General features: G+C 41.6%; 2 protein-coding genes across 5 annotated transcripts in view; one reads left to right on the forward strand and one right to left on the reverse strand.

The window, feature by feature from the left end:
• ablim1a (actin binding LIM protein 1a) overlaps positions 1–8,176 on the reverse strand; it is a 35,688-nt gene extending 27,512 nt beyond the window's left edge. For 2 of the 3 annotated variants that reach the window (XR_015437593.1, XR_015437594.1), the window contains exon 1: positions 8,071–8,176. Coding sequence is in view for 1 of the 3 variants with exons in the window: in XM_023411702.2 (XP_023267470.1) it covers positions 5,787–6,021 (235 nt within the window). In the remaining 2 variants the exon portion in view is untranslated. Of the gene's footprint in view, positions 1–5,786; positions 6,361–8,070 lie in introns of those variants that run through there. The other variant, XM_023411702.2, reaches the window with a different exon arrangement.
• A 4,589-nt stretch (positions 8,177–12,765) lies between these two features.
• Positions 12,766–17,232, forward strand: part of fhip2a (FHF complex subunit HOOK interacting protein 2) — a 12,323-nt gene continuing 7,856 nt past the window's right edge. Inside the window, exons 1-7 of one of the 2 annotated variants that reach the window (XM_023411748.2) lie at positions 12,766–13,073; positions 14,157–14,235; positions 15,550–15,719; positions 16,075–16,179; positions 16,311–16,433; positions 16,556–16,786; positions 16,898–17,094. In XM_023411748.2, coding sequence (XP_023267516.1) covers positions 13,029–13,073; positions 14,157–14,235; positions 15,550–15,719; positions 16,075–16,179; positions 16,311–16,433; positions 16,556–16,786; positions 16,898–17,094 — 950 coding nt within the window. In that variant the 5' untranslated portion in view covers positions 12,766–13,028. Of the gene's footprint in view, positions 13,074–14,156; positions 14,236–15,549; positions 15,739–16,074; positions 16,180–16,310; positions 16,434–16,555; positions 16,787–16,897; positions 17,095–17,232 lie in introns of those variants that run through there. The other variant, XM_087175465.1, reaches the window with a different exon arrangement.

Raw genomic sequence — 17,232 nt, forward strand, 5'->3', positions numbered from 1 at the left:
GCCACCAGTGTACTGTCAAATACATAAACAAACCTACACGCTCACATTTGGATTTTCTTTTTTTTTTGTGATAGAAATATTTTCAGACAAAAAACAAAAATATCACTTGCCCACACATAGAACGCAAACTCTATCTACACAAGCTGGAAGATTAACCCATTAAACAACCACTGAAACACAGCAGTAATATATCAAGTTCATTTCACTTTAGAAGGGACTTGAGTGTAATACTAACTGGTGATGACGTAGACCGACTTATTACTGTGATTAATGGCTCTTATGTTCATTTCCAGTCCAGTGAGCCAAGCGGGAAGGTGATGTAATACTTTGCCTTTTCCATTACAGCAAATAAAGTCTAAGGGATGTATATATGTTGAGGCTACGGAAGCTATTTCAGTTTAATTTCAATTAAATATTTGTTCTTAATTTTACTCAGTGGTAGAGAATTATTGCCGTTACTTATTTTTTGAATGATTTTAAACAGGAGCTTTTTGTATCATAGAAAATTGTGTCTACGTTTCTGCTTGCTGTGAGTCATACTGACAAACAATGGTCAACCTGACATACCCCAGTAAATTGCTGGGAATGTTAACATCTCCGGAGCATGCCCCTTAATTTCACCTAATTCATCCCACACAGCTGGGTGACCTCAGTTATAGGTGGAAACAATCATCTTTTTCTCTTAACACGACACTATGAATGAGGCCACAGCTGACAACAATGGAGTGTACCTTTTAGATGGTCGCCATGGCAACGGCTGCAGACAGAGCGAGAGAGAGGGAGAGAGAGAGACGGAGAGTGCAGGTCCATAGCTCTGCGCAGTGTGGATCCCTACACTAGTGCTCCACTTTTCCTCCCTATACATGTTACCTCTTTACCTCGGTCTCCATAGTGTGTTCAGCGAGAACGATCACATCGCAGCCCTGACCATTTTACATTTGGTGTCACGCTCCTACACAACAAGCCAGATGCTTTGTTCCAACACATACATTTACATAAAGCCTGACGCTGCCAAATGAAGCTTCAACCCAAGCATCAGCTGCTAGAGAGTATCGAGAAGGGCGTAGCATGTTCAAGTCTTGAACATAGAGAGTGTTATGTTGAAGATGCACATTTATACTATGTCATTAGTCATGATTCTTCCAAGCAACACACAGCCATATAACGAAACCCATATCCACATTCCCATGACTACATCATATAGCCACACATTTAACCAAACCAGAGTCTCTGGATTTAGTCAAACTAAATTTAATTCAAGCAGCCAGACACAAGAGTGCAGATCAGACTGGACATGCTGCACATCTACACACAGTGCAGACAGTCAACAACACAACAGGCAAAGCACATCCCATAAAAAACATACTCCTACACACACACACACACACATACACACACGCTCTCTGACCGAGACCGCTGGAATACCTTTTTCTTTGACCATGACCATTGGAATCCAGGTAAATCTGCACCAGAAAAGGATCTGAGAATCGATCACCAGTAACACAGGAGCTGCTACTTCCTTTTCTTAGTCAAGACTGGAGAAAGAGAGCCCCCACGAAGAGAGAGAGAGAGAGAGAGAGAGAGAGAGAGAGAGAGAGAGAGGGAGAGAGAGGTGTAGGCGCTGCTGAGCTCTCCTCCTGAAATCACCGTTACAGCGTGGGGTTTGCCTCCTGACTGGCTGCTTTCCTCCCATCCCTCTCCTCCTCCTCCTCCTCTGCCCACTCCTCCCCCTCCTCCTCCCTCCTCTTCCCCTCCTAGTCCCTTTCTCAGCCCCTCTGTTGTGTCAGCCGCCTCCTCATTGCAGCAACCAGGTGGCTGCTGCTGCTGCCTCTGTTTGACCCAAAATCCCCTACATGTGTATATATATATATAATCTGTAACATCTGTTTTTCTTCTTTTTCAGCTATAACATCTTGTCCTCATGACACGTCAGTTTGACTCTGCTTCCACTGCAAACTATAGGTATGATGTGCTATGATTAAAGAACTCAGCAAGCTAAGTTTAACTTGGAATAATCCTTTACCACATCACTGTACTGTATAACACACACCTCGACACCAAGACTTTTTATCACTACAACAGGGCAGCAGGCAGAGATTAATTACTTTCTCCAGTGCAGTAATTAGCCTGCTGCACTGAAAGACCAGTTTCGTTTAACAAAGATGACTGTATTTGACAAATAGTAAAAGAGCATGAGCCTGAAAATCATGAAATATGAAGCCACACAGCAAAAGACTGAGTTCTTTTGGAAATTGTGGTCTTTCGTGACAGTAACCGGAGGTGGTTATAGCACCAAAATTAATAATTAAAATTCAATAAAAAATGTACTAAACAGAGTACCCACACTTCAGAAAATGCTGGTAGGATGTTAAGCGCTTTTTGATCATGTGAGAATTAGGGTTATCTAATCAAATCCATTCAACACTGTCGAACTGATCATCATGAACTAAAGCCAGGCTCACCTTGAGTGACAGCCCTAAGTTGCTAATAATCGCACTGCTCCTAGCATGAGCTTTGTATTAATATCTTTAGTGGATCCTCTGTAATCCAATTACAGAGAGCACGGGAGAGCACTTCCTGTGATCCCGGCAAACACACCAGCTCTTATATCATATGCCTCTGAAATGACTGTATGAAATGTTGACATTACTTGTAAACTCTGCTTTAGAGAGTTTACTCTATCATAAGAATGTTGCAAAGCATAAGCAAGTTTCCCATCTGCAAGGGGGATAAAAAAAAAAAAACATTTGCAGCATGAAAAATGAATGCAAATCACTTTTATTTTTTTTATTTTGTTGCTTGGGATATCACACTGTTTTAGTATAGCATAAATTGTAACCGTACTGCTACTCCCTAACACTAACTGACTAACTAACTGAGACAGTGCTCTACAGTATAACGTGTTAATAAAGCTCTGTATTTGCCTCTTAGGGAGCAAATAACATCAACCAATACAATGTTTGAAATGAAATATGATTTCATAAGTAACTCAGCCATGTCACACCAGCAGATACTGGTGACCACACAGTCACTGATCCATGTGTCCCATGCTGGAACCTCACTGTTTCTTTCTATGGCTGAGAGAGGGGGGGGTTAGTTTTGCATCAGCACCACCTCTGTAATTGCTGATGCATGCAGCGCATTATGCATTCAGCATGCATTCATCCACTGCAGTGTCAACTGTGCCACCTGCTGGATACCCATCAATGTGCATCAGATACCACAGGGGCGTTTTCCTCTCATCAGGCGATGGCGACATGCCTGTGAGGCAAACGGTATAAATAGTTAGCGGACGTTTCTTCAGCACTACGCCCTTTTTTTATTATGAAGGGAGGGAAATATGTCATGAGTTTGTGATGACTGAGGATTTGAGTGGTTTTTAAAAAAAAAAAAAAAAATGTTTTCCAAATGCTGTGTTTGGTCAAAAACCACCTACTTAAGAAAATTAGAGTTTTACAGTGTGGCTACTAACAGCTAAATGCAACATAAAGATGGCCTGTTACTGTGTGCAATGGACCTATTATCATCTTGCCTATTTAATAATCACTGTAGGAGCTACTGGACATTCATGCCACATAAGGCCTGCCAAGAGCAATTCCTGAGTAGCAAAGCCTATTATCAATGGATGAAAGGTTTCTACTGTATTTGGCTCACCTATGGATGATCCATGTCTGACCGTCCATTAATAACCTGACCAGGGAGCTTTAGACAGCACAGCCCTCATATCACTGACATTAAGCACGGTTATCACATAGCATGTGTATTTCATAGACAGCAATAAAAGCCATTTGATCTACAGTTATAGACTATTGCATTGGGTTGTAAAACCAGACTGACATTATAATGCAAAAGGTCACATTTACAGTAAACAACAGTGGTTTGTGTGGATATACTACACATTTATCACATTAATTAAAATTAGGATTGACGGATGCCAGACTCTACATACAGACGCACACAAAATTGCATACAGAACCTATATGTGTCAACACTCTTAGCTACACATCCTATGCACTGGATGATGATTTGCAGGTCCAACAGACACATAACGTAGCTGTCAGTAAATACTAATAACAAAGATGAACTTCTCAACTCTTTCGGAGCATAGGCAGACCTGCCTTTCTGTCTCTGGATAATGACAAGCACTTCACCAGCTTGTTTCTATTTTAAAATGGGTTACAAAACAGTGAGAACCATTTAAACAGCAATCCTGGGCTACCAGGTTCACTCCTTCATAGTGCATTTCACACAGGCTACATTAACATTCCTGTTTTGCAGCTACTTTGAGCAAACAGAAATGTGTTTTCACAAGAACCTACCAATTAAAAACATTGCATTTTAAATTTAAAAAATCTACAAACATAAAGAGCACGTTTTCCTATCCACAACCCAACAGGAAGCTTGGTCTGCTGACTTATTGTCATGTGAAATGTTTCTTTGTGGTAACATCAAATGCTCACTGGATAATTGTGGAGCAGAATCATTGCCACTCATATTCAAAAGCACTCAGCTGGTGAAATAATGCAGCATTGTTTACAGTATGGAAAGAGTGAACACAATGTTGCAGCTTTGTTGGGGCTGATGTCTCAACACTAACATGGTAAAGAAAAGGTTCGGGGTGAATAAAATGACGACTATTGTTTCTTTGTGAGTTTGAAATTCTTGCAAACTCACTTGAGACCCATTATTTCTTTTTTTTACTGATACTGGGTCTCAGAAGAGTCATGGAAGAATTTTTCCTGTCCAAAAAATTTAAAGCAGCAGTGAAATGACCCAGACTTGGCCTCTACAGAACTCGCTGAATATCAGCAGCAATCAACTGTCACTGTCACTGTTTGATTGATTTTAGCTGTCACTGAGGAAATGTAGGGGCTACAATAAGCCTTGACTTCTGTGATCTTTGACCCCGGGGTCAGTTTGCAGAGACAAACCTTCCTTGAACCAGGGCTAAAAGTCAAAATCAAACTTTAGCTCTAAAATAGAAGGTGCTGGTGTCTGCAGCATTTGCAAACAGCTTAGTGCCAAGCAATGATGATTTTACTACTGTGTCTGGCATGCAGTCAGAGGCTACATAAGGTCTGAAATCTCAACTTGTCCTCATGCCCATATTGTAATCCTGATGTAAGCCACCAAGTCGCTTCGTCATGTACTGTTGCTTGGCATAGTCCAGTAGGTCTGCCCTTGCATATGGGTTTGCATTATATAACTATGGAGAGCATGGTGATTAATTTCCTGACTTTTACAAACATTTTTAGTAGGACTTTTTGGCGTTGGGAGGTTTGGTTGTGTAACTTGTGCATGGGAGCTTTCACACATGCACACAGGTCAGATGTGAAAAGCCACAAGACGTGTAATCACTTACTGTCATCCAATTAAAATCAAGTTATCTCTGAGCATCAACTAATCAATTCCATTGCAGACACCTACTTGCAAAGAGAGTTCAAAGCAGAGCAGCCGAACTGCAGTACGGGACTAAAACAGAATTTTCTCATGGTGTTAACAAATGACTGTTGAAGGGGGGAAAGTAGAAGAGAAGGAAAGGAAAAGAGGAAAGAAATAATAAAATGGAATGTAACTTTAATTAAAGTGTCCAAAGTGTCAAAAGGTAGAACAATTTTCTAGCATTGAATCCATTTTAATGGTCCGTTTTTATTACTCATTGAATAAGCAATCATCACTAAAGCTGACTGAAGTTAGCCACAGCTAGGATGGATGGCTGCAATGGAAGATGGGTAAAAAAGTGTTTTACAAGGATAGATCTAGATGCATCTTTTCTCTGGTCCTACCTGTAGCGACATCGTTCAGCCTCTCACTTAGGTAATAATCGTTTGGGTTGAGGTAGGGCAGCTGCTCCATGTACTGTTTGGGAATGAGGTACAGGACCTCAGCCACATGCCCATCCTCAATAATGGACATGCGCTTGACCGAGCTCTTGCGCTTCACCCGGACGCGGTCGACACTGTGACTGCGGCTGGAGCTGCACAGCTTGCCAAGGCTGTTGAGATTGGGCAGAGTGGGCATGGTGGCTTCCTCCCCTTCCACCGTCCCACAGAAAAGGGTGAAGCACAGCAAGTAGACGTCAGCCAGGATCGAGCTCACACCTGCTCTAAAATCCAGTTGTCTTCAGTCATGTAGAATGAGGGGTGTTCATAGAGGCACAAAACAGAAGCAAAGGAGCCAGAGCTTGACGGGAAACTTCACAGCAGCTCATCATTAAACCATGGCAATATCCAGTGAGGCCTCTGGTGGAAACTCCTCCTGTTAGGATCCCTCCACCTGTCACCTCAGATGTGCAGCAGATGTAAGAAGAGGAACACTGATGTCCACCTTGAGGTGGAGACACCAAACATCAGGCAGCAGGTATTACAAAGCACTCCGCTGCAGGTAGAGCAGAGTGAGACACATAGAAAGAAGCTTACACTGCGAGTGTCTTCAGCATAACCAGCCTGGTGCCTTAAGCAGCTTAGGGCTGACGTCGAGCCTATGATTATCTTCTGGGTGGGGTTAGGTAGCTCTACATCAGGTTGGCCCAGTGTATGGTGGGAGTCTCTATACCTGATGTGACCCATGTGCATCCCCATCACTGCTCTGTTTTTTTTTCGCATCTGTCCAATGATGTTGAGAATCTGTCAGACCTTGACAGTCACAATTTACATCAAAGTACGTGACAATAAACAACCAGATCTTTTCTGAGAACGTTTTAGATGCATCTGGATCCCATTCTGTTCACACAAGGTGGTTTTGTGTGAAATGTTATTTTCGTTCAGGTGGATTCAGGTACAGAAAGGCAGATGAATGGATGCATATCAGTGTACAGCATCACAGTGAGCCAAGACATACTTTCAGGGTAGATTGCCTTGGAAGTCTGCCAGTCCTTTAGGAGGTCAGAAACCAGCAAGGTCATTGCAATGGCCAACAATGCACAAACCCACTGTTAATGATCAGCAGGATCCTGCAAAATAAAAGATGGTGTGACTACATCAGCACTGGGGTGGAAATGCCAGCAGTGGCTCTCTATTATCCGATAAAATCGCTGGATGAAGCAATAGGATTTTGGAATATGTAACTTAGTAAGAAGCCATGTTCTGAGTTCTTAATCTTCAAAGCATCTAATGTTGGGATGGATTTGTTTCTGCAAAAATTTCCAGAACGTCATCTTAACAAGCCAAATCCATATAACCAAAATCTAGCCTTTGAATTTTTATAAGCAGTATTTCTTGAGTCTCATGACCTGGATGATCTTTCTTGAGTCAAAGATATATTGACCCTCCTCAGAAATGTGAGATAAGTATGAGGTAATTTTTGAGTCATCAAATTGTTATGGTGGGAGGTGAAAATTTACGAGAATCTGAGCAAACTCCACAAAAACAACATAACCCCAAAGGCATGTTTGAAAACAAGCAGAAACATTATGGTTTCATGAAAACATAAAAACTGGCACTGAAAAGACAGCACTGGCTCTGGCATATACACAGATTAATAACTAAAAAAAAACTCTCCATGACATCTAATATTCATCAAACAGATAAGGGTAATTACAGCTATCTACTTTCCCCCACCAAATGAGGTAAGTAGATATGATGAAAAGCACAGCAGACAATGACAAAGCACAAAATATCCTTTTTGTCTGAGATGTCGGGCTTGGCCTGCACTTCAGATTTAATGAATTTCCTCTTTGTCTGAGAGGGTGCACAAGGACAGGATGGCTGGAGCTCAGCTGCCTTAGTTTACAATTTACATCGATGCAGTACTTAACTGATTTAGGTTCACCTACACCCACACATGCAGACACATGGACCTGGGTGTACCTAAGGACATGCTACTCTGCTGCAGTGAGGCACTGCCCTCCAATCGTCATCCACTCTGTGGTAGCTTTGACTCAACTACCCACACACTCGCAAATCAACACATACATGCTCGTAAAACAAGACTGCTGCCTCTGCACACAGACAAATTCGCATCGCACACAAAATACATCCTGAATGTTTCTCATAGCCTCTGCCGTTTCTGCATCCTGCTCCACACTAGCAGAAACACACCCCCCTGCTCTTCATGTTTGCCTTGTCTTACCATCCAGTCCGAAGCAGGAGGTGATTTTTTGGGCGTAGTTGCAGAGCCCATCGTAGCCAGGCTGCTGCCTCTCTGAATTCCTCTCCCCCATCTCTACACACTCCCACACACACCGTCCCGTCCGGCAGCACTTTCACTCCTTCCCCTGCTCATTAATTATTCAGGCTTTTGCCAGGACACATGCATGCGCGTGCACACCAATCCTCCTACGCGACATATAGTATACACACACACACACAGTGAGAGAGAGAGAGAGAGAGAGAGAGAGAGAGAGATAAAAGTGCTGATGCAGAGGGTCGTGCTGCTGGAGCATGAGCAGCCCTCTCCAGTGGTCGGATAAGGAAGAGGCATCAGATTGGGTTACTGCAGAATGGAGCCATGCCTCCTTTTTCATCCACCATTGATCATCCAGATTGCACTGCAGTGTAACAGGTACAGTGTTCAAGATGTGCTAACCCTGCTCAAGGAAAGGGCGGGGCGGAGAAGGAAGTCAGAGTGAGGCAAAACTGGAGAGGTACCAGGTGTTGGGGGAGGGGGGGACTCTCTTTGGTGTTGGTCATTTAAAGCTATCTACACATCCAAATGCAACGATTAATTAAAGATCTGATTACTGGAAGAAAATAAATCACATCAATAATCTGGTCTGTTGAAGATGGGGAAAAAACAGAGCATAACCATGACCAAATCTACATGAAAATAACGGAATGACATAATAATTGTTTTTCAGAAAATAAAATAGCTTTTATTGATATTGAGTTTGATCACAGGCTTAAACATTACACGTTTCGACACTGAAACCTTGTTTAAAGTTTCATTAGGAAGATAGGAAAGACCTAAAATGCATAAATTCAGTCCACTTTACTACTTCACAACAATGCCTTCAAAGAGGTCTATAAAATCTAATATAAAATATGACCAACTTCTACAACAGCCCAGGAGTAGCAGAAACCTGAATGAATAACACTGACCCACATATGTGAGCACTCTGCCGTCCAACATGTTGCTTTAAGTTTCTCCAGTGGAGCAGCGACAACCAGCTTAAATGGACCAAGTTGAACAATAAATTCTCCCACAAAGCTAACCAAAACAGTGAAGAACCAAAAGCATTAGCAGTAACAAAACATTCAGCTATAAAAACAAATGAGGAGATTATGCTAAATGGCAAAACTGTGGGAGGTTTCCCACACCAAGAGCGAGAATGTACTGTGGATGGAGGGATTTGATGAGAACCGCCCCGCCATCCCTCACATGGCATTACTGGGGTGACCTTGAACAATGCACTTAACCTCTCTGCTCAATAGCCATGAGCAGCACACTCACACTGAGCAGCTCATAGGTAGAAATGAAAGTGACTGCACTGCTTGAAATAATATATAGTATGCACTCTGTCAACAACCCCAGGATAATAAAGGTTTTTATAAAATCATGTTAAGAGATTCCAGACAAAAAAAAAAACAGCACAGGAAATATGATGACACTGAAAAGCCCAGATAAAGTAGTATGGCCGCAAGGGTGTATTATAAGATGGGGTGACTAATGGAGGGGCATCACTACCAAGGTAAAAGCTGATGGCCCTATGCCGATGAAAGGGTGGGGGGTAGGCGACTGCAAGACTGAGAGCACAGTAATGGCTGATGCTCGCTGGACAACTGAGAAGGTCACTGGTAAACATAAATGTATACTGAGAGGGGAAAGTGGAGACATTTCAGCCATTGTTTTTTCACTTCCTGCATACTGTGGGAACAAAATCAATTGCCTTGAACATGTTTTTCTTGCCTATATTTTTTGATGGGTGCTACTAGAACATTCATAAAAGTTGCAGGATCATGTCCATTAAGTTCAAGAAGATACAAGAAGTAGTTTGGAGGCTTCAATGACTCACTATTGGAAAGTGATGAAAGTGGATGGGGCTAGCTGATTAGAATGCGAACTTCAATAGAAGAAAGTATGTGATAGAAACAAGAGTTAACATTGGTGTAGTTTTCCATCACTGGAGACAGCTCTTGGCGAGGAAAGGAATGAAGTTTGATGCTGAATTGCAACGTTTCCTCTAGACCGGTAATGTTGGCTGTAAATGCTAACGCTGGCTATGTAGCAATAGCAATAGCAAAACGTACAAATAGCTCCTTTAAAGCTGCAACTTGTGATTCTTTTCTCAATCTGTTCGTCCCTAAAATGTCAGAAAATTCCATCAGAAATTTCTTTAGCCCATTGTGTTCACAAAAGTGGAAAATTTTGTGACAATCAAAATATGTGTGCTTCTGTCAATGGACTAATCAAAAAATATTCTCAATCATTATCTTATTACAAAAATACTTTATGCACCCTTGTTAAATATTGTGAAAATAAAAGAAATTAAGCTTCTAAAGTACATAAATGACCAGTGCAACTGAACAAGCATTGGCTCAGGTTGGCCCATGACAAATACGTATTTGATTTGACAAATTCTTACAAACATTTGTATTTGTGACAATGTGCCTGATTTATCTGCGATAATTAATGAATATTGCCTCATTCATCTAACCAACATAGAGATAATTGGCACTTCACTATCGGACAACTGTAGGGTGTGGGGTAGTTACTTATCATGAATATTGATAGCTGTTTGCAGGGGCTTAAGCGTGCTAATCAGATCCATGTACCACAGGGGGGCTGTCAAGGGGGGCTCTGAGTTCCATCAATCTCGACCAGCAGCCATGGAGGACAGATACAGTAGGCCACATCAGTGACAGGGGGAGTTCAAAGCCATCTTGCTACATATGCTCAGCCATACTGAGCCTGAAGGAGAGCGACATACTGTACAGCTAGAGCTGCTTTATAAAAGGCTTATGTTTTACCCAATAACAGGATCAGGCCCATCAAGATGAATCCAGCTGCAGATTTAACACAATAATAACCTTGAGGTCATGATAATATTGTAACCTCTGCTTTTATCCAGATCTCAATCAGTCAGTCAGCCCGTCTGATCTTAACCTATAGCAGCTGGAGGCTCTTTATCTCCTCTGCCAGAGAACACAGTCACCTGACACAGATCCAGGACAGCACAAAAGCCCAGCTGATGGGAACAAACATGGTTCACCTGCACTGTTTGCAGGTATCAGTTTGTTTTATACTCAACAGGAAATTAAAAAATCTCCTCAACTCAGACAGGGTGAGATTGTTGCACCAAAAAATAGTTTGCATTTCTTTCCAAAAAGATTGTACTCCCACTTGTTTTGACCCCTCTCCAGCTCAACACTTGAAAGAAGTCATCATCAAATTTCACAACTCCATTGTATCACAACCAGTCAGTTAGGAATGTGCAGAATATGCAGTCCTCCAGCAACAGCATTCATTTAGGCAACAATTAGAGTGAGTGCAGCTTTCAACTAATGATATGCACCATCCCTGATTAAAGACAATATGAAATGTCAAAAGGAACAGCAGTCAGAGGAGGTCTATTATCACTGCTGGGATTTAAAAAAAAAAAAAAAAAAAAAAAAAAAGTGTAATCTATTTATAGGTTGAATCACAATGCATAGTATTCATAACAAGAAAATAAGTTGTCTAGAAAAGGCTGCAGCAGTGGAAGCTGTAGTTCCAGCTATGCACCGGTGTAACCTACTTAGAATAACAGAGCCATTATCAGAGCCTGATCCTCCGAAAGACGACGCAAATGGGCTCTCTTCTCCATTGCATCCATCCTTGAACCAAGACCCCACTCCACTCCCAAAATTAAGAGACTTTTCTCCTTTATATGTATTGTTATGAAGGCTTCTGCGGCAAAAGATACTCACCTCTAGCAGACATGCCTGGTAGGTAGAGCTTCTCTTTCTTTGCCGAGATTATCAGGAGGAGATGCCCCGCTGCAGTTTAGAAGAAGAGGGAAAAGGCCGGTTGACAGTCTGATATTATCTATGCTTTAAGTTTTTGGCTGTCATCTAATGGGATTAAACGCAGGGAAACATACAGCCTGCGATTTGGGAGACTAGACTAGGCTGCGCGATGGAGAGAGCACTTTCCCAGCGACAGGGCGTGTCCTGGAACAGACAGCATCCTTCTTATTTTCCAACAAGTTTATTTCCATATTTGAACATAATATCACAGAATAGCGGATTTATAAATTAACTAATTTTTGAAATTCCTCGCCTGCAGCTGCTGTCAGGTCACCTAAACCTTAAACCGGCTAGCCTACTTTTTTGTCTGGGATGACTGTGCTGTTCTGGACGTGGTAGTTGGGCTAAATCGTAAAGTTGACAGGCGCTCTGGAGCAATGAATGTTGCTTTTCATTTCCCCCCCGTTAACCTGGCTGCTTTGAAAAAATATTTGGCAATCTCTTCATCACGTGGATTCCTTAACTTTTTTTCCGAAAAGCAGTGACACTTTAAGCAAGCGTAACCTCCACCCTATTGTGAGAAAAACTGGGAATTCTGAGATATAACCCAAATCAGTGCATCATGTGGGAAGATAATCAGTTGATTTCCCAGCTCACTGAGATTTTCGGGATAATTTATATTTCTCGGTTATCGGAATCCCATACTTGCTTATACATTTGAAGTGGGCTTATTGATCGTCGTTTCCATGCTGAAGATATTGATCATCGTCCCACATTGAGTGTATTGGTTGCTGTCTCCATTTGTATGCATCGATCGCTGTCAGTAATTATAAGGCAGTGTCTTGTGTTCCTGCGCCCCCTGGTGGTTCTGAAGAGTAGCGTTTGGCGAGGGAAGTGCCACCGTGTCCAAAGTGAGCATACGTTACTTGAGTCTGTAGACGTCTTGTTTACAGTGGTTGTGCCAGGCCCGTGAAGTCGTGTGGCCAGCAACGTGTTACGGTTTTATTGCTCACATTTATTCTTTCGTTACAAGGGTCATTATATGAAACCTCCAATCTGGATCGAGGCGGTAGCAACAGGAAGAAGAAGATAGAGGAATTCTCTAGGTCTTCTCGGGAGAAACTAGTCCAGTCGAAGAACAAAATGTTCTCCAAATTTACGTCCATTCTCCAGCATGCCGTGGAAGCGGTGAGTGTTAACCAAAAATATATGTCTGTCCATTGGCTTGCTTTTGTGTAGTATCTATTTAGGTTAGAAGGGGCCTTTGGTCGACCAGACATCAACATATCATAACGTCAGCATTAGGGATACGTTGCTAACTAGCGAGCTAACTAATTAGCATAAGCGAATGTTAGCGTTTTGTGTTTGTGTTTTCAATTTGTATTTTTTTTTCTTGTTAGCTACTGTATACCTATAAGTGTGTTTGTTTGTCTACTCACTTGCGATCCTAACTAACATACTTACCCATTACAATTTTCTTAATTGCAGCGAGTCATCTGTGTTAAATGTAGCTTCACAAACTGAGCTAGTTAGCCCCCGACGTCAGCTGATAACAGCTTCAAGAAGCTAAGCTAACGTCGTAGCTAGCTAGTTAGCTATGTCGTTCAAATAGCAGGGTTTTATCATAAGGAGTGATGTTGAAATGACATGAAACCCTTTTTTAATGTTGCGCAAAAGTTTTAACATTAATAATAAAGCCCCAGTCTACGGAGCATTTCGCACATCTCTTTTTGGAGAGCTTAATGTTAGACGTTACCTAGCTAGCTAACTAGTCAGAAACCAGTAGTAACCTGTCTGAAACCTGTTCTCAAGTTGCTCCTGTTAGGGGTTTCAAACAATAGACGAAAACCTTTGACTTACGGCGTAGATGTGAGTTGATAGGCAAACGTCTAATACCAACTAATTATTCTGTCATGGAGTTTATTGGAGCGTATGAGGATAGGAGCAACGATAAGTGTAGACCATTATGTCACATGAAAGTGAAATTTTTTACCCTATCCTAATCTTTACACGTTTTGAAAGTTGTTGTGTCTCGGTTCACAACAGTGTGTTAATTTGTACATTAGATCCATTTAAAAAATGAGAAGGTGTTATGTGGAACTAGTAGCCTGAGCATAAGACCCACATCTTCCAAACAGTCTTCTCAGTCTCTGTTTGAAATCTTAAAATGACTGAGACATGTAGACATGTTGTCATTATAATTAGTGGGGTCTCTATGGGCCTGCAGTTTAAACATAAAATATGCTTATGTTTATAATCTGTCTTTTTCAGCTTGCCCCATCGCTGCCCCTGCAGGAGGACTTTGTCTATCACTGGAAGGCCATTACACATTATTACATTGAGACTTCTGGTAAGAAAAGTCTGAAAGAATAAGCATAACAGAAGTAGCTTGATTGCCTTCAAAGATGTTAATGTCTTTTGTACCAAGGGCACAAGTCAAAAGTTTGTGTACACTTGCAGGAAACTGATCTGTTCATAAGTTGTTCATACTTGAAACAGTTCTATGGTTACAGATAATGATGTATACACTGTTGATTAATCCATCTATTACTTAATCTGATAATATTCAGTATACTACAGATGATAAATAATGTATAATGATAATAACTAGTTTCCAGATCCTATAGATTTGCCTTAAACTTAATTGAAAAGAAAGCAAAAGGCAGTGTTTTAAAGTTTTAACTGCATTACTAACATTTACTATTTTTCCTCAACTATCATTGATTATAAAATGTTCTATTGGTTGACTAATTACTTACTCATGTAGTACCCCTGGGCTCAGGCAGTGCAAAGGGAATGGTTATAAAGAAAATCCAAATGGAAAGGCTAGTTGAGAAGTATGCTGGGAATGCCATGCTGCTTGAGTTTGCAATATACTTCAACAATTCTCTCTGGACTAAAGCAGCCCTTCTCTATGACGGTGCCTCTTTTCGTGTTTGGACCAGGAAAGTCTCCTTTTCTTATTCTTCACTCTGAACAACTTCTTTGCTGTAGTTCTCTTAGTTTGGGCAGTTTAACAAAATTCACTCTGAACAGCCGCTAGAGGATTATCAGCACTCAAAGTATTAGCAGATTTGTTTTCATGTATCACTGGTGAACTTTTGAGCAGCTCGACCTTCATCAGGCCGCATGATTGTTGATTTTTAGAAATCATAAGGTTATTTTGTGGTTAAGTGGTTGTTTTTTATCTTAGAAACCTAATTTCACACACTTGTTATTCTTGCATCACTGACCACATTTTAACATTTTGTCCTTTGCTAGATTAAGCACAATACATACATTGGTATTTTATTTCAACTGATGTGATCCACAGTTTCAACCGCTTGTGCATAATATAGCACTGTTGTTTTCTCTCATGTTACCTTCATGTACTGGGTTAAGCAAATTTTGGCAGTTGTCAATAACTCACCACTTTTAGCATGTGTGTCACAATAAAAGTGAAATGAATGTTACATGGAAGCCATGTAGTTTAGTAGTTTTGTTTTTGCATGTGAGCAAAAAAAAAGAGAGAAAGGAAAACAATTGGCTTTGCACAGGTGAAGTGGTCAGATAAAAGTTCAGAAGCTTTTATGCTGAGGTTGAGAGGCCTTTTCCCTTGTGTTTATACCTCATGGACAAGCAAAGGTTTCTTAAACATGTTTCTGTGTTTTCCCCTGTGTTTTAGATGACAAAGCTCCAGTCACAGACACCAACATCCCATCTCACCTGGAACAGATGCTGGACATCCTGACCCAGGAGGAAGGGGAAAGGGAGTCTGGAGAGACAGGACCCTGCATGGAGTATCTCCTACACCATAAGATCCTGGAGACTCTCTACACCTTGGGCAAGGCTGATGTAAGACAGTCATACTTTGGTAACTACATGAACTATACCTCCAGGAAAATAAATATATCATGATATGGTACCTATATATGTGATATTGGATGAAAATCTAAAAGAAATCAAGGTTGAGAATTAATTTTGGCCACTGAGCCCCCGGAGGTTGGGACAGCTGGACGCAGCTTCAAGTATGCAATTGGCTGAAATTCAACAGTGAATTCAAATGATTATATGTGAATGCACAATTTAGGTAGACTCTTCAGTTAATCAGCACTGTGAGTTGCATTTCCACATGGAGAGAGGGCACATCTGTTTTGGTGGAGCACCCAAATAAATTCTAACGTATTCTGTTTGTATGATCTCCCATCAGTGTCCTCCGGGGATGAAGCAGCAGGTGCTTACCTTCTACACAAAGCTGCTAGCACATATTCGTCAGCCTCTCCTGCCGCACATCAATGTCCACAGACCCGTACAGGTGAGAAGTGTTACAGTCTGGATTTCTGTGTGTTTTTGACAGTTCTTCTCCTCAAAATGGTCCACTAACGGACAGCTTATGTAACTTATTTGTAACTTTTTTTTTCTGTGGCTGTGACATTGCTCTGTCAGAAACTGGTTCGTCTGTGTGGGGAGGTGCTGGCTGCTCCTACAGAAAATGAAGAGATTCAGTTCCTTTGTATAGTCTGTGCCAAACTGAAGCAGGACCCATACCTCGTCAACTTCTTCCTTGAGGTGCGTTGCTATGACACCAGCGGGAATAAAAGTTGAGCTGCACAGTCATAAATATTCATCTGTATGTATTACTAGCAAGAGCCTTACAGGATTTCAAAATTATTTTGTGATTTTACTTGCAGAACAAGTTGAAGAGACCAGAGACCAAGAGTCCTGAAAGAGCAGGGGAGGTAAAGGAGGATGTTTTGGCTCCAGACACTGGTCAGTCTCCAGCAGGGGAACAGGCTGACTGCCCAGAGGAGCCACAGGCTGCTGCTGCTGCTGCCGCCTCCACCTCTAGTCCAACAAGCAACAACAATAACAACAGCAATTACAATCTTGTCACCTCCCTGCTCAACCTCACAAAGAGCCCTGTGAGTAACCCATGATTTAAGTTAAGTATTATATGTCTTTTCCTTTTGGTGTGTTCAAAGTTGGTATCCATAACCCATGTTCTCCTTTGTATCCATCCATTCCTTATTCAGGATGGCCGAATAGTGGTGAAGGCGTGTGAAGGCCTGATGTTGTTGGTCAGTTTACCAGAGCCGGCTGCTGCCAAGTGTTTAACTGAAAACACCGAGCTCTGTGAGCTTCTGACTGACAGGCTGGTCTCCTTCTATAAAGCCCTGCCACAGTCCATGGACCCCTTGGACATTGAGACAGTGGAGTCGGTCAACTGGGGGTAAATATCTTTCTAGTGTTTATGTCCGAAAACCACATATTTAATGAAATCAGAAGTGTAATCACTTGTAGGGCTGTCACTTCAAAAAATCGAACAAATTCAAAATAATCCTAATTCTCTCTCTCTCTCTCTCTCTCT

Source organism: Seriola lalandi, unplaced genomic scaffold (genome assembly GCF_002814215.2).
Source record: "Seriola lalandi dorsalis isolate HSWRI2012SDOR001 ecotype SW California unplaced genomic scaffold, Sedor1 jcf7180002054470, whole genome shotgun sequence".
NCBI lineage: Eukaryota > Metazoa > Chordata > Actinopteri > Carangiformes > Carangidae > Seriola > Seriola lalandi.